This window comes from Bemisia tabaci, chromosome 9 (assembly GCF_918797505.1).
Source record: "Bemisia tabaci chromosome 9, PGI_BMITA_v3".
In the NCBI taxonomy this organism is placed as follows: Eukaryota; Metazoa; Arthropoda; class Insecta; order Hemiptera; family Aleyrodidae; genus Bemisia; species Bemisia tabaci.
Window position 1 is genome coordinate 22,149,156 of NC_092801.1, and position 18,231 is coordinate 22,167,386.

Sequence of the window (18,231 nt, forward strand, 5' to 3'; positions counted from 1 at the left end):
CCTCATCAACTCTTTCCATTTCCATTTCAGAATAATTTCACCCAAAAATTATGTATGGTTTGTGATATTACAGGAAACGAATCTTACCGTTTATAGCGATATCTGATGGCTCTCGCATATGTTCACTGCAATCAAACCAGTGTATAAGATTCCCATGTTCTGAGATGATAAATACAGTTGGAGAGACACTGTCTACTGCTATAATGTTACCCTGAGCCGAAACTGCCAATCCAGCAACAATATCGATATACCTGCGGAGAAAAGGAGCAACATCTATAAGTATTTGAGAGCAGATAGTGCTTAAACTTGTTAACTGCCACTTAGGCATGCAAGGACCGACAGTGGCTGGTCCCGTAAGGCCATGAAAACAGACAAAAAAAGCGGCAGGATAACTTAGAGAACTACCAGAGGTAGAAACTACATTGAGACTAATGTAATGCACTCGTTAGGATATCGAAGTAACATTCAACTATGTAGTTAGCCAACAGATAGAGCTAAAGGACCTCTGAAAGCTGTCAAACTAGGGCTTTTATTAGTTGCCACTGGGAAGCGTTGGTCTTGTGAGACCAAGAATTAAAAATGCCTCTGCAGTCACAGTGTTAAAATCATTATAACAATTTTTTCCTCCTTTTTTGATCAGCATTGGAATCAGGTCATTTACTAATTCTTTTCAAATTCCTTTGCAAAGATATGTTGGTAATTAATTTCTTACTTGAAAGGAAAAGAAAATTATTTGCTGTCAATTATCTTTGCAGTTAAGGGATTAATTAATTCACGACGCTGCACTTTTGTTGCGCTTAGGTTGTCCCTTTCAGTTAAATTCACTTCAACTTTGGTCACGAAAGCCAAAAAATAACTTTGTTTTTAGTAAAAACAAAAAAAAAATTATCGCGCTGTTTTATTTTATAAGTTTCTTTCCAATTTTAATCATAATCGTGATCGTTATCAAATTAAAAAATCCATAATTGCACAGGTCTAAAATAAATAAATAAATAAATGAATACTTTCGACTAAGTAAACAAATTGATTCATTTAGTGCTCACCGGATAGCAATCCTTTTGATGAAGTGACCACCTTTGGAGAAAATCTGCATTCGAGATCGCTCATTCCCACGGTCGCAGACCACAAATTTACCAGAGTTTTTCATGACAGCCACTTTTCTAGGATACCACAACTGGCCCTCTTCTTTGCCAGGCACTCCGAAGTGAAATTTAAAATTGCCTTCTTTGTCAAAGACCTAACAGTAAAATGTACACATCGATTAGTTAATTACATAGCTCATTATCATAATTGGTAGGACAAAGAGTAAAAAGAAAAAATATAATTGCCGTGCCGGCCGGGAATTAAAGCAACCTTCCCAATTACTCAAAGACTAAATGCTAATATTTGCACATTATCAAGAAGGTCCTAACAGGTAAAGCTACTGACCAGACCTGACAAGACCATGAGATGTAAAATATTAGCTCATTTACTTAATTACACAACCAAAATAAATTTATAATGCCATGGTTTGGACAGAACGTCAAATTTTTAATTTGATTGTCAGAGGATAACCTTTACAATCTTGAAAGTAAAGAAAGTCCAATTTTAAATTATTTTTGTGAGTTGAGTTTTTTAATTTCAACTTTCTTCATTGTCATTATTTAGCTCACAGTTTTTGACCTTGATTTCCTTTTGGTTTCATTTTGTTTAGTTTCCGTTACTTTCTGTTTATTACCTTACAATCTTATTAATAATTACAATCATTGGATAAAAATAAACAAATATCCAAAGAGGTAATCAAGAAATTGATCATACCTGTATGCGGTGGTTGTTGGTGTCTGCGACAACGATGTCCTCTTCAACACCTAAACAAAATCCGTGTGGCGAGCTAAACTGACCTTTGCCGGGCCCCAACTGACCAAATTTCGATCGAATTTGCATAGAGGACAATTTTGCATTTGAATTGGCCCTGATTTGCTGGGCAAAAACACCCATTGGAGGAGGAATTTCAGCCACAATTTCTGAGAGGAAATGAAGAAGATTCAATCATTACTGATCAACAAATGAACTGACACTCCTCTCACACTATTCAGAGAGTTCTCAAAAAAATTAGACCCATACATCATTTTCAATGAAAGTCAGAGACAAATTTCAATACAGAGGTGGGAAGTTTACAAGATCATTTCTTTGGCATAGTATTCTGTTTTTGTTAGGATATGGTAAAAAAAAATTGGCAGACCTTAAGCAAGTGCACCATGCTATCTTCAGGCAAAATGCAGATTTATAAAATCTAAGTTATGACAGAAATTTTTTGGTAAAATCTGTAAAACATTTCCCCCTCGAGAACATAATTGAACCCTCTCTAGGAGCTCTACTCATGGTTAAAAGACGATTTTAAGACAGAAAGCAGATTTTGACTGTTAAACTACAAAACCATTCATCTCTATTGCACTCTCAAAATTTCTGTTCTTAGGTGCTTCTTTTTGAAAAAGCAAACTACTTGACATTTTTGCTGCAGTTTTTTGGAGAATACTCTTGAAAGAGCGAAGAAAAATCTCCCAAAATTGTGCGCCAAACAAAGCAGTGTTCCACATCAAGTGTATCCGTACATTCTGTACGTGGTGCAGACACCTTGATCATGGTTTCCTTAGTTTCTTCATTTCCAAATTCCTTGACACTCCTTTCAATTTTTTTTCCTTTTCCCTGACTCAAATTTTTTTAACATATTTACATAATTCTGTTTCATGGTTTGCCTCTATAGCTACGTTGACTCAAGCCGGAGGTTGGACAAAAATTCTAAGACTAGAGATTTGAATTAAGAAATGAAGCACACGGCGATTGTCCACGCTACATGAATGGTGCCAGCTGAAGTTGCCGGGCTGACGCACTTCTCGGAGAATTTCCTGACTTTTAACATAGATTCCCTTTCTTTTTCTAATCCCTACGGAATCCCTGACTTTCCAGACGGCAGGAAACCCTGCCTGATATATTATCTTCCTGGAGAGTACAATGGCACACGTACCTTTGCCATTTGGAGTTAAAGCTGATGGAGGGAAGTTGCTTCCATTATTCATTGTAGGATTAGAAAGGGTTAGAGAAGAGAGATTGTCCAATAGTGGGGATGCAGCTCGATTCATTGGCAGAAGAGCGTTTCCGGGCGGAGCTCCATTGGCCGGTCCGTTTGGCATATCTGCAACAAATTTACGGTGAACAAAGTCTTACTTACTTAAAAAAAAAAAAAAAAAAAAAAAAAAATTGCACGTTTTCTCAAGCTGCAGTTTTGATTACAGACTTGCTTTCAGATAGAAATTCAAAGTACAATACAGTTATGATGGGTGTAAAAAAAATAAGATGTTAAATCAAAAAAGTTAAATTGAAAAAGATCAGTGAGAAAATTGAGTTTTTAAATAAAATTGGTACACTGGTACTGCAAAACCACTTAGCAAAAAGGATTATGTTCTTCTAATGGCAGAAAGTGTAAATTTATGATAAAATAGACCAAAAAGAACCAAATGACACTAAACTTTACCCGCCTAAAGAATGAGGCTTAGGAGTGAGCTTAATGGATTAGGTACAACATTGAAAACCAATTTCAGGATGCATTTAAACAAAATAATTAGCAACAGCAGCACATGAATAATGAAAGAACTCACCTTGATCGTTAAAAGCAACTGAACCAAGTTTTGCTAAAGCTTGAAGATTATTGATTGCATTGGAAGTTGACGAGATATCACCGGAGAAGAGGTCGACCAAGTTAAAACCAGACGTAGGACTCGGATTGGGGCTAGGATGGACGGGAACTGAGACAGGCACAATGCTCGGGGGTGACGGTGACTTTTCTGTGCCCGCAGCAAGAGTGGCCAGCTGCGTGAGGTTGTACTCTTGGATGGAGGTGAGACTGAGGGGGGCCGGAGGTGGTGGCACCGAGGTTGAGAAATTAATTTCCGAATCGAACGACGATGGCATCGAGACAGGGCTCGAGGCAACCGAAGAGGAGGGCACAGAGATGGAACCGTTGATAAGACCGTTGGTCATTGGAGGGGGCATTGATGTTGGTGGAGGTGTTGGGTGAAGTGGCAGAGAGATCGGTGCCGTAGGAGCAGGGGGAGGAGGTGGCGGTTGATAGTCAGGGTGTTTCAAGTAGCCAAATGCAGTCTGTGAACAGAAAAAATTAAGATGTGATGATACAAGGAAAAACTAGTGATCAAGAGTTCAGTGAACAGGATTTCTACCGAAATTTCAATTCAAGTTTTCCTGATAGTTTCCTGATTCTTCCAGGGTTGCCACAGAATTTAGAGAATGAAATTCCCTGAAATTTCCCTGACACATTTTGGTGAAATTCCCTGGAAATTGAAGATGTGACGGGTGGTTAAGAAGGCATAATTGAAAATAGTTTTCAGGCAAAATTTGTTGTTTGAAACCTCAAACCCGTTCTATACAGTAAATGAAGGTGATTTAACAAATTTCCTCTGACATTTTTATCATTTTCGTCATATTCCCTAACATATCCCGGTTTTCCATGACTTTTTAAAATTCCCTGACATTTCTCGGTTTCCCTGACTGTGGCAACCTTGTTCTTCAGATGAAATTTCCGAATTTTAACCCTAATAAATCGACACTCATTTGATTATACAAACCAACATATTTCATGAGTTGAATCAAATTTTCAGTCATGAAATGAATGAAGTTGAAGAATGCTTGACCCACTCAAAATTACCAGATCCTAGATAGATTTTCTTGATTTTTTCCGATTTTTACCGACAACGGTGATATAGTAGCAGATCAATAGAAAGACTGTATGATTTATTAGATATAACAATAAAATTTAAATTTTTACACTATACAAAATAAATATTTAGAACTCACCTTTGCAGCTTCTTTGAATTGATTCATATCAGTAACAAACTCAAGCTCAACTTTGATCTTGGGTTTTGGGACGGTGCTGATTAGGCGCAAAAGATGAGAAACTATGAGTGGTTTCAGTGCTAGAATTTCTGACGAATTTCCTTTCTCTAGAAGTGTATCTGCAAATTTGTTAGTTCTATCCAGATGTTCCATTGATTTCTCCACACTGAAAAAATAGCAAATTTCATTTTGATTGTACATACAAAAATAGTGAAAAATACATTTGAGAGAAGTATTAAGCGGTTACGTTAGGTTAATGCGCAGTATCATTGATCCTTACTTCTACTGTCCTGGTGAGGATGTTTGATCCATTATCAGGAAAGACTTTGAAGACATTTTCTTGATATTTCTTACCTTACCAATATTATAAAATGTAAACAGAATACCACAATAACTAGCTCTGATGCAGTTGATACTACGGAGAGATAAATAGGTATTAACACTTTCTCTGCTGACATGTTTTTTCAAAATTTTTCCTGCCCGACCAGGAAACATTTAAGAAAATGGAAGAGTGCATTATGCAAACGTTTTAAACCACGGTTGTAGCCGATCACTGCAACCCTAGCACTTTCTATTGGTTAGAAAACCCATTGGCTCAAAGCCCACATGGGTTAAAAACCCATTTAAGTACCCCTTTTTCTCCAGAAAGGACTCTATGCACGGACCCCCCAAAATCGCCCATTTCAAAAGTTGACGAAATTCATACCAGTGATAGAGGGGCACTTCCGGCCTCCAAATCCGGGGTTGGTTTAGTGCCCAGCCCCCCGAGTGCGACGTTGCCATTTTTTAAAGTTGAAACATGTTAAACCCCATAACTTTTGAGCAATTAAAGATATGAAGGTGCGGTTTGTTTGAGTTGATAGAACATAAAAAGAGCTATCATTTCGTATATAGTTTTTATCCATTGTTGCCAAATTTACCCAAAAATCGGCGATTTTTCGATTTTTTTCAAGGTGCAAAAATACGGTTAACCTAAAAAATTCAATATTGGGACACCACGTAGGAAAATAAAAAACACGCGTAATTAAAGATCTTAATGTGAGCTTTCCAACGGTATATCGGTTTTTCCGGGGAAACGATTCTATCGCGAGATACAGGCCTTCAAAGTCCGACTTGGCGTACTTTTTGGAGGTCCCGCGTCATTCGCACCTCAAAAATAGAGTATTGCGAACGCTGGCAGAAAAACGAAACTCATATGTAATGAAAGCTCTTTTAGTGAGCTTTTCAACGGCATATCGGGTTTTCCGAGGAAACGATTCTATCGCGAGATACAGGTCTTTAAAGTCCGACTTGGCGTACTTTTTGAGGTCCGCCGTCATTCGCACCCCAAAAAATCAGTACTGCGCACGCACATAGGAAAATGAAAATTACACGTAATGAAAGCCCTTTGTATGGGCTTTCCAACGGTATATTGGTTTTTCCGGGGAAACGATTCTATCGCGAGATACAGGCCTTTAAAGTCCGACTTGCCGTACTTTTTGAGGTCCGCCGTCATTCGCACCCCCAAAATATCAGTATTGCGCACGCACATAGGAAAATGAAAATTACATGTAATGAAAGCCCTTTGTATGGGCTTTTCAACGGTATATTGGTCTTTCCGGGGAAACGATTCTATCGCGAGATACATGCCTTCAATATTCACAGTAGCGGGGTTTTAAGGTATCCTGCGCGGCTTGTTTCTTTGCCCATCGTGATGGTGCACGTCCCAGGTCATATTAAATAATACATGAAACAGGGCACTAAATAGACAATTTTTCGATCTCGTTTATCGATTCCCTGCCTCAGAAAATTCGATGGTGTCAAACACTCAACGTGAATGAAAACACTCAGGTATAAAGGGTGCAAGAAAAAAGTCGCCATCTCAGGGATTGTGTTATAGGGGAGACATGATATAAAAATGAATCCGTTGTTTCTGAGATTCCATTGAACTTGTAGGTTTAATATTCGTTTAACATTTGGTAATATACAGTTTGCAGTATGTGTCAGGTTCGTCTCTATATCTGCATCTCTCTCTGCATATCTGCATCTTTCTCTCCCTGCTCGCCGCTGCATGGACGGCAGCCCACTTAGATATAAGAACTCCCCTGTTTCATGTAATATTCAATAGGACCTGAACCGCTACAGTGAACATTGAAGGCATGTATCTCGCGATGGAATCGTTTCCCCGGAAGAACCAATATACCGTTGAGAACCCCATACAAAGGGCTTTCATTACGTGTAATTTTCATTTTCCTATGTGCGTGCGCAATACTGATATTTTGGGGTGCGAATGACGGCGGACCTCAAAAAGTACGCCAAGTCGGACTTTAAAGACCTGTATCTCGCGATAGAATCGTTTCCTCGGAAAACCCGATATGCCGTTGAAAAGCTCACTAAAAGAGCTTTCATTACGTATGAGTTTCGTTTTTCTGCCAGCGTTCGCAATACTCTATTTTTGAGGTGCGAATGACGCGGGACCTCCAAAAAGTACGCCAAGTCGGACTTTGAAGGCCTGTATCTCGCGATAGAATCGTTTCCCCGGAAAAACCGATATACCGTTGGAAAGCTCACATTAAGGGCTTTAATTACGCGTGTTTTTTATTTTCCTACGTGGTGTCCCAATATTGAATTTTTTAGGTTAACCGTATTTTTGCACCTTGAAAAAATCGAAAAATCGCCGATTTTTGGGTAAATTTGGCAACAATGGATAAAAACTATATACGAAATGATAGCTCTTTTTATGTTCTATCAACTCAAACAAACCGCACCTTCATATCTTTAATTGCTCAAAAGTTATGGGGTTTAACATGTTTCAACTTTAAAAAATGGCAACGTCGCACTCGGGGGGCTGGGCACTAAACCAACCCCGGATTTGGAGGCCGGAAGTGCCCCTCTATCACTGGTATGAATTTCGTTAACTTTTGAAATGGGCGATTTTGGGGGGTCCGTGCATAGAGTCCTTTACGATGACGACTTTTGAGCGGGTCTTTACAAACAATTTAATAGATTTGCAAGAAATATTTCACATTAATTGTAGTTTCACAATGAAGGTCGCAATTTGAGTGGCCTCCTCATTTTGAGAGCCCATTTCAAGGCCTTTAATTTTTGCACCCGACTGATCGCGACCCGCCTAGCCTCATGGTTCAGAAGTTTTCACAAAGCAAAACTCACCAAAACGATCGGAGCTGCATACCTCATGAAATTGTGGTGCAGAAGATGCAAAAAAGCCTGACATTGAGCAGATTTTAGCATATCATTTTGTTTCATATTAAGGATTACTCATGAAGTGTTTTTTAAAGAATTTCATAGGGGCACAAAATCTTAAAATCTATTAGCGTTTTTAAAATTTGGACACTTCTGGTGCATAGTATGAATAAATAGCTCCATGAATGAACTGAATGTACTACTTACTTATGACAAGTTTCCATTATCACAAGCTCTTGTTTTTTGTGAACAGATTCTAGTTCAGCGAGTGCCTCATCTTTCAACTGTTCCAGAACAGCTTTGTAGCTCTGCATATGAAACAAAAAAAAGTGGAATTAAAAAACACATTCACTGAACATTCAATCCCTAACCTAAAGATGTGGGGGGAAACGTGCATTTAACTCTTTATTTCAAAGCCCTCGAGATCAGAGTGTCCAAAAACGTCATGCTCCATTGTGGAACGCCAGAATTGCGTTCACAAAAGTGAGGCGAGGGCGGGGAACTTGAATTAATTAGAGCGAATTAATCATTTGAGAACATACTAATGATCTAAAAATTATGATCTTCTGCTAAAATGCTGAAAACTGTAAATTGAAGGATACTAAGTATACTCCAAAGTAGAGTGTTAGTTTTAGAGTTAAAATTCTTTCATTCAACAAGAGAAGGAAGAAACAAAAATCCTCAGAATAAGGTTCTATTTTTGGGATAAAGTCCAAAGATAAAATGGGAAGAAATATTTTGATTTTTAAAAGAAAAAAAAAATCATAAAAATTAACTAAATTTTTCAGCTACCTGATATGTCTCTAAAAGAAGACCTTTTGCAGTGTCGTGCATAGTTTCCAGATCTCCAAGAGCCGTTTCTAACTTGGTGGATGTTTCCTCGCAGAGCTCCATTTTCGTTTTGCCTTCGGTCACTAAAGATGCAATATCATTTTTTGATTTCTTTGCTGATTCTGCTATGCCATCGTATTTGTGTTCTGGAGCTTTGTGGAGAGTGATGACACACTCCGTACAGATAAGTTTCTAGGGTCAAATGGAGGAGAGTGTTAATTATATTTTTTAAAAAAAAAGAGTTTTCAGTAACAAAGAAACATAATTTAACGAAGGCTTAACCAAGATGGCAAGGAATACCAAGTCAACCAGTTCATAGCTTTCCTACTTTTTAAATAGGCTTTCCTCATTAAGAGACTTCTAATTTTACCGAATTTCTCTAATTTCAACTTTTTTTGGCAGGCAAACATTCGATGTAAAAACAAAGTTCTAGAAAAATTCTCAAAATTGTGTTAATAAATATTTTAGAGTGCAATTTAATTGCAGGTACTTAGGAGGAAATAGTTTTGATTCATCCATAAAAGCGCTTATATGGACGAGGGAACTAAAGGAACATACTTTGTTCTGAAATGGTACACCGACCGCGGTTCTCTTAGTGCAAAATGTAGTCCAAATATGCCTCTGTACAAGCATAAAACTACTTACTTGTTTATGTTTGGAAAATTCATTTTGTTTTCTTTTACGGAACACTTCCAAATTGTTTATTAAAGTCAAAAAATCCGGTATGTCACAGAAAAATGAACAGTAAATTAGTATAATATAAGTTAGTTTTTAATTTTTTCTATGGAAGGGGGGTATCTGAACTCAAGAATTGCTTTTCACTCTAGATGAGATACTAGGGACATTTCATTGTCAACCTCCTGAGGTGCAGTAGTTTTCAGTGCTGGATCTATAACCAAGAGGTCTTGGGTTCGATTCCCGGATAGCCAGCCCAAGGTTGATGGCCTCAAACTACAGTTGCCCCAGGCTGGTTGTATAGTAGTGACTGAGGATAGTGGGGTTCTAACTGAAAGCAAGAATGGAGATGTTGCATGTGTGAGGAATTTGCGATTTGACTATTGATTCTTTTGTAAAAGTTCGCAAGAAACACAATGGTGCCACTGGTTTCCTCTGAAATCAACTCCCAAGCTCAAGAAAAGCTCTCAAAGTGAGACCAAAATGGAGGGGATATCCCACGCTATTCTGAGAGTCTACCTCTACATCAAGACAAACTCTCCATGCAAAGATAGGGAACAAATACATTGACAGGGATGCCACTTTATTTGGGGACTCTTAAACTGAAATCACGGCAACCCTGTCAATGTATTTGCTCCCTATCTTTGCATGGAGAGTTTGTCTTGATGTAGAGGTAGACTCTCAGGATAGCATGGGATATCCCCTCCATTTTGGCCTCAACTTAAGAGCTTTTTTTGAGCTTGGGTGTTGATTTCAGAGGAAACCAGTGGCACCATCGTGTTTCTCGTGAACGTTTACAAAAGAATCAATAGTCAAATCGCAAATTCCTCACACATGCAACAACTCCATTACCACTAATGTCGTATTTGAGGTAGAAAAAAAAAAACTTCTAAAATACCGTGGCAAGAGGGAGTGGGCAATGATTCAAACCAAGATTAAAATTAAGTGCATACCTGACAGGTGTGACAAAATGAACTGACAACTTGACTGGTGTGAACACTGCAAATGATGGGCTTGTGGATGGTCGCAAGATCGGCAGATTTCTTTAATTCCTCCAACTTGATAACACGGTGATTTTCAAAACATCGCATGAACTAGAAACAGAGAACGCAAATATAATTTTCTTTCTTACAGTTTGAGATCTACAAGATTCGACTAATAATAAAAGATTAAGTGTATACAAATATACTACTATCAAAATATCTACAGAGTCCAAGGAAAAAAATTCCCCTAGTCCCTGACCAAAATCATCAAAATTCCCTCACTTTTCACATCAATAAGTTGTACGAGTGGAAGTGAAAACGAAAAATTGACATTATTTTCACTGCAAAGAACAAGAACATGTGTACTTTTCTCTTTAAGTATTAATCATTCAAAATTGACGAAATTGCAATTTCTCATTGAAAATCATTTCTCCTTAGACTATTCATACCTAGTGGAACTCAGCACTGAGACCCCGATTTGGTTATACTCAGCCAAGATGTTTATTACATTTAAAGATTTAATATTTACGAATATCCAATCTTTTACATGAAATTCCCTTACTTTCACCAGATTTCTCTGAACTGATGAAATTCCTGGAAAAGTCCCAGTTTTCTAGATCTGGAGACACCCTGCATGTTTGTTTTCGTAAATAATTTATTGGTAATCAATTTGAGAGAGATCAGTAACTAAGAACATCTTAGAAATAGACAAAAAATCTGAGGGTAATGCACCAAACCAGGGTGTCTACTAAAACAGGCTGGCCAAAAATCAGTACTTCTACAGTGCATTCCTAAGAAATTCAGTGCCTCCTCAACAGAAAATTTCAGTTCTTTTTCAGTGCCTCCAATTGACGAAAATAGAAAAATTTCAAAAATTTGAATTTCTCTCTCAAATTGCGACAAAAATAACCAAAACGGGAAAAAAAACGGGGAAAACGGACCTTCTTGCGGAGTTTCTGCACTTTATCAGTGATTCTGGACCTCCCTTAAAAAATCAGTACTATTTCCTGACTTTCCAAACTTGTAGACGCCCTGCCAAACTTACCTCATGCGCGTTTTCGCAGTTGGGGCATAGGAAATGAGCACAATCAGAGCATCTTGCGACTGCTTTTTCTTTGGTTATGCAGCTTGAACAACCAATGTCAGAGTTCTGAATAGCAGCTATATCCAACATGTTAGTCAAAACATAGTCGCAAGGCAGAGAGGAAGCTCCATTAATACTGACCTGAATTGACAATCAAGAATGATTTACATTCATAAATTAATCACGATTAAATTACCGTGCATGCTCTCAGATAACCCACACCCTAGATTTTGAGAGGGTCGAAAAAAAAAAATTCCCTTATAACCTACCTGTGCCCACGGTGGTTTGTTTTGCTCATATTATCAAGTAATGCCTGATAGGTATGCAATTTCTGAGAGTTTTACAGATAACCTGCACCCTGATTTTCAAGTGTTGAAATCGGGGGAAAAAATGCCCAATTTCAACACTCAAAAATCAGGGTGTGGGTTATCTGTGGATGAATACGGTATGTTAACGGTACCTTGGCAGTTTTGTTTTTTAACTACTTCATAAATTACAATTTATTTATTGACAGTTAAGGCATACCTTATCTCAAATAACATTTCATTAATATGAGTAATGACAGTTCATTGTTGCTGCACAGAATTAAGTGTAATTTTTTTTTACCCTCCCAAGAACATTTCCTAGAAACTTTGTATAAAAATACAACCTGAGTAAATAAAGCAGAGGTGTGTATTTTAAAACAGAGCTATCAAGATTCTTCTGATATATTTTTACTATCAATTTAGGTGATGAAAAAGAATCTTATATTCTTTCTTTAAATTCAATGCGTACACCTTTAAAACCAAAAGTACAGTTGAACATGAACACTTAATCATTATGAGTACAATAAAAGCTGAAACCTCTATACAGTAGTTGATGATGAATTCAAAAGTGAGCTCCTGTCTTACCGTAGTGATATGATTACATTCTGGGCACGCAAGAGAACGATCTTCTGATAAGTTGGCAGCATCTCCTCCACTGTTCATCAAGAGTTTGCCAATGCATGCTTCGCAGAACGTGTGGAGACACGCAAGTAACCGAGGGGCCACGTACTCATTACTGAAAGAAATACAAGAAATTATAGGAAAAAGAATGCGTAGATACATGTATCTCATGAAATTTATTTTAATGGTCTGTTACACCTAAGAGATACAGCTTACTATGTAGACTTGTAAATGTTACCATCATACAGAAATCACATTGAGCACATCAAACATTTTTTAAAATCCACTCCTTAGCGCACTGTAAAAATATAGTTTATATAAGAGCTGAGCGCGAATAATTTGGCAATTACTAAAATTAGTTCGGCAACACTGATCAGATACTCGGTCCACAAAGTTCTCTACCTGATAAGATAGGTCAATTGTCAAATATTCAACCAATTGAGAAGAATGCTGAATTAATCAATGCTGTTGATTGACCAAATAATTGCCAAATAATTTTCGCCCATCTCTGGTTCATATCACACATTTTTTTAATTACCTACTGTGTCTGCAAGTGCTTTTCTTTGTAGCTCCTGCACAGAAAGTTTTGCCAAGTTTTCAGCATTGGATACATGTGGGAATGTCTGTATGGTATTTTTGAAAAATCTAAGCAAAATTTATTTAAGTATTAATTAGTAAGCTTAGTACAGACCTTGTGATTTACCAGTCAATAAGTTCCAATTTGAAGTAGATTTTTCATTGAAGAATCACTAGCATTGAAATGAGCTAAGATCAAGCAACTGTAGGAAACTTCTTTCATGGGTATTAAGAGAACTTTGAGAATTTCAATTGTTCACGCCACAAATCTTAGTTAGAATAAGTAATTATCATGAAAATGTCATTTATCAAACTACTTCCTACAACAAAAAAAGGAGCCAAAGGCATGGTTGATGGTCAAAGGTTCTGATGTGGACAAGCGCACAACCTTACATCCAAATTCTATGATGTATATTTATCATTATAGTTTACTTCAAGCTCTTAATCCTTGGTGGTCACAATTAATTGTCCCTGTTTGCCTTAGACTAACAATAAGCTTACTATGATGTCAACACAACAAGTAGTTCCCTCAGTGACCACTAGGACCGCAGCACTTGTCAAGCGGGTCAACTCGGGCCCGGTACATGACGTCAAAGCTTGCTAAACTTTATATCCGGTCGGGCCTGACTTCCGATCAGAACATGGCAAAAAAAATTTTCAGTCACCCTTGACAGTCAACCACAAAGGGTTAAGATTGGGTAAAATACAAGGAATTTCAATGGCGAGAAACATTCAGTCACATATTACCAGTGATCATGAATACCACGATGATGACAAGATTAAATTCTTGTTCATATTGAAGCCATCCAACAGCAACACATACTGATTGACTTAGTCAGTGAGTTAGTCTATTTTTGCACTGTCATGATTAAGCATGGAAGATGATTGCTTACTTGCAAATGCTGCATTTATTTTCATCGCTTGGGGTGGAAGCATCCTCTAAAGGACCTGATGAGTTTAAGCTCTCGGTCGACACACTTTTCCGAAATTCAGTTTCATTCTCTTCACCTCCGCTATCCATGTTTGGTTCAGCCAGGATCACAAGCGTTGAGACAAGTTGGAATAGGTGGTGGGTGTCTCAACTGGAGTCAATTTGGATCTGAAACATGAAAGTTCACATTAGGAATTTCACGATTAAGTAAGTAATGTTGTCAAGGACATTAGTAAAATCATTCACACAATCAGCATCTTAAATTCATGACCAAAGACATTCAATATCTGTAAAATAGGGTTAAATTACTTGTAGATTTTATTACAGGGGCACTGGTTGGGGATGGCAGATGGACCCACCCTCCCTATTTGGAAGTTAAATACTTGAGTATGGGGTAGTGTTCCTTGATTGGTGGACAGATTTCAGCTCTAACACTCCTACACCTTTACTTGACCTCTTTCAACGATTTAACAACACTTAAGTGTTTTTTAAGTTTTGAGAGAGATGATGCCCCTATTTTACTTAAATTAAAGACTACTTGTCATAAAAGATAAATCTTGTTCACATTAATTCTCACGAAAACATTCTCATTCTTAATTCTTCAATGCCAACTGATTTTCTAAATGCTCATGTCAGCCTGCTGAGTGGTGTCAGGGTTTGCGGGAAATGAAAAATATGAAAGAGTGGAAATTTTCATGGAATATTTCACGAAATTTCACGAGACAGTGAAAATTTCATATTTTTCAGGGGCTAGAGTATGCAACCCGCGCTCAAATACACAAAACTGGAAGACAGTCACAATTTTAACATTTAGCGAGATATGAAAAGAAACTAGTATTTTTCAATAATTTTAATAAATTTTCGAAATGTCATGGAATATTCCATGTGAGATTTCAAAATTTTATTTCCCATGAAAAATTGCAACCCTGAGTGGTGCTGATTAGAAACTGATCAAAGATTGACTCTTGCTTCATGTCTCAAATTGAATTGGCTCATGTGCAAACCTCTGATGTCGACTTTTTGGATTTTGAATTTTTCAACCCAACGTGATCTTCAAGAAAAGATGCATCCGCGTGCAGGCAGATTTGACCAGTTTAAGTTAGGGTTTGTATACCTCCTTTTCGGGAGGCCCCAAATCTCAAGACTGTGTAACTATTTATTTTCCTTAGGTTTTCCTTACTTTCTGGAGGTGATCATTACACTGTTAGTAAAACAAAGAGATGGGGGAGCACTTTAACACACTTAAGGACTGCTCTTCTGTGCTAAGCAAGAACACCGTAAATCCAACAAAATTTTCCCGCATTTTTTGGAACTTAACACTTTAAGAAATAAAAACTGTTTGACCCATGCACCTCAAAATTTTCAGGTTAAGTTCTTGATAATATTTGCGATAGAATTCTGTGAAAACCTTGTCCCAAGGTACACATGTATCTCCGCTAAGATATGTTGTACCTAAAAATGTAAAATGACGTTTACAGCGTTTTTGTGTTGCATGGCAGTGCTACTATCTAGCTAAGATGACCTGAGAACTTGATGACCGGAATCCAGTAAACTTGCTTATTATCATTGCCAAGTTCTTTCAGCAGATTTCTGGTTAGCTTGTATCTCTAGAGTCTGAAAGCAGACTCAATAAATTACCTGGTCAATAAGTGCTGGGTTCACACCATTTCGCAGGGAAATCAAAGCCGAGAAATTCAAAAAATTACAATTAAGGGGCTTTGAGGGCAAGGCGCATACTTAAGTGCAGTTTTTGAAAAAATTGAGCTATCAATGATTTCAAGTAATACTAGTCTCAATGCATATGTTGTGAAAGATTCGCTCTCAAGTTCTCCTTTTTAAGCACTAAAACGTTAGTTTGAACTTTCTTTCCACCATAAGGCTCCATGTAATTTCAAAACTTCAAACACTTATTTCTTGAAATAGCAAAAACTGCCCTTATGCGCCTTGTCGTCCTGGCCCCTCAATTACAGTCAAAGAAATTTTTTAACTCTAATGAGTACCAGTAAAAAACTGAGGGGGGAGAGTGTTCAGCTCAGGCAGTTTGCATTGGAATATTTGCAAACTGCCTGAGCTAAACACTCTCCTCCTCAGCTTTGTACTGGTACTCATTGGAGTCGAAACATTTTTTGACTCTAATTGTAATTTTTAAGCTTTGATTTCCCTGCAAAACATTGTGGACTCAGCAACACTTCTCCACCTTGTTACATACAGTTTCCGGCCTTTTTTTTTTTGTTTTTTTCTTGAAACATCAGAAGTTTGCTATCCTCAGTTGGCCAAGAAATTATCTTCTTTCCCCAATATGTGAAACATTTGTGACTTCTAAAAATAGTGATTGGAAAAAGTTCCAGGGATTATAGAGAGAAAATTGCTGGGAAATAAAAAGCAATCATTTTTGGGCTAAATTCACTTAAACTGAGTATTGCGGATCCAATGAAAGTGTGCTCAATTGTGAAATCAATGAGTCTCAAGATCATCATAAGGCTCTGACTAGGTACTGGCAAAGTAAAGAAAATTAGGGCCCTTGGTAAATTTTTTGGAGGGGCAAAAGAAAATTTCCTATCCTGACTTGGACGGTACTTGGAAACTATATGCAACAATGGAGATTTCAGATCTTTAATTTCACAAATATGTACCCCAAGATTTGTCAAGAATCCAAATTATAAGATGAGTCAATGCTAAATAAGTTTATACACATTTAGAGTGAGACAGAAGATCAGCTGCTTCCAGTTTGGCATTAAGTAAAAATAATTACAACTATCAAAATGGAGGATCTTCCGTCGTGCTCAAGGAGTGCAAAAACTTCTTTGGCATGGACTTGGAGGGGGTATAAGCCTAAGTTAGGAAACATGAATTTAGAATTTCATGATAGAGATATGCAGAAAATTGACAATCACTTAATAATTTGAAAAGATGTACCAATGAAAAATTAGGGCCACATGGGCAGTCTAGACGGGTAGAGGTAGGTTCAGCAAATAACTGTCTATTGTACCTACATCAGTGAGCGAGGAGTAGGAAGCAAATTGTGGCCTCTAGAAACGAGACTGCAGATGTGACAAGGAATATTAAAAAGGAGGAGCCCATTCTTGGAGATGCCATAAAATTTGCACCATTTCAAGTACAGATTTCGCAATCCAGTGAACACCGTGAGGTTAGGAAAACGGGCCTGCAGCAGGACAGGCTATAGATCCAGGAGAATGGAGGTAAAGTTAACACAGTTAACAGTGATTAGGTGAGACGTCAAACAAAATTGGGTCCCCATTACTGGGACTCGTCCGTAGACAGACAGCTACCTACTTAAGGCGGCCAGGCATGCCTTCCTCTACCTGGGAGATCTAGAAACTAATCTGTCCTGAGAAAGAAATGAGTCTCATAAAGACTCTTAAATAGAAAAGATCAGTGGTTAGTGCTACAGAACAGAGGCGGAAAATGAGAAAAGCTTGATGAAAAAGGCGAAATCTTGACCAGACAAAATGTAGAAAACTTCAATTTGGAGGTTAGATACTAGGTTCAGAGGAGTTGCGAATGAGGGTCGGAAAGCGTAAATGTAATACGAAATTAGAGATGCGGAGTGAACAATCGGCACTCCACCGAAAGGATTGACGAATGCTGAAAAGAAGACAAGCTGATTCTCAATTCGGGCAGCAAGATAAAGTAATTAGGCTTACTTACCCAACGCAGGCTCAGGTTTTCATGCTCACAGTTAGTTGCAAATGAACTGGTTGGAATTTGTATCACAGAAAAAAATGTATATATAAATATATATAAATATGTGTATAAAAAAAATAAAAACAATTTCAAATAGATTAAAACAATATATTTCACTAGAGAGAAAGTAATTATTTCATTAATAATAAAGAGTGTAGTACAAATGGCGCGAAGTGTGGAGACAGAAGAAATATTTTTTGCGAGACTAATGTTGTCGAAAAGGATGTAGACGCAATGGCGCTTTTCCGAGTGTAACTTGATGACGTCATCAAAAGCTCACAGCAAGGTGAAAGCAATGTAGAAATCTGATTGGTCCAGAGGACCCAAGGCATGTAATTTACTTTTTTCTTATTGGAAGAACCTAGCTCGGACGATATGACGTAATACAATTTTTTCAAAACGACTCTAGCTTTATATCTTCTGCCTACAGCCTGCAATGTTAAATTTCAT

The 18,231-nt window shown here is 37.6% G+C and overlaps 1 protein-coding gene across 1 annotated transcript in view; it reads right to left on the minus strand.

The window, feature by feature from the left end:
• Positions 1–17,989, minus strand: part of mei-P26 (E3 ubiquitin-protein ligase meiotic P26) — a 36,674-nt gene extending 18,685 nt beyond the window's left edge. The window contains exons 1-13 of the mRNA XM_019047946.2: positions 17,746–17,989; positions 14,039–14,244; positions 12,534–12,684; positions 11,605–11,784; positions 10,530–10,670; positions 8,863–9,093; positions 8,278–8,378; positions 4,849–5,053; positions 3,636–4,137; positions 3,005–3,172; positions 1,798–2,003; positions 1,044–1,237; positions 88–251 (exon numbers count right to left, since the gene is read on the minus strand). Of these exons, the coding sequence (XP_018903491.2) occupies positions 88–251; positions 1,044–1,237; positions 1,798–2,003; positions 3,005–3,172; positions 3,636–4,137; positions 4,849–5,053; positions 8,278–8,378; positions 8,863–9,093; positions 10,530–10,670; positions 11,605–11,784; positions 12,534–12,684; positions 14,039–14,166 (2,371 nt within the window). The 5' untranslated portion in view covers positions 14,167–14,244; positions 17,746–17,989. The remainder of the gene's footprint in view (positions 1–87; positions 252–1,043; positions 1,238–1,797; positions 2,004–3,004; positions 3,173–3,635; positions 4,138–4,848; positions 5,054–8,277; positions 8,379–8,862; positions 9,094–10,529; positions 10,671–11,604; positions 11,785–12,533; positions 12,685–14,038; positions 14,245–17,745) is intronic.
• Between the last annotated feature and the right edge of the window lie 242 nt (positions 17,990–18,231).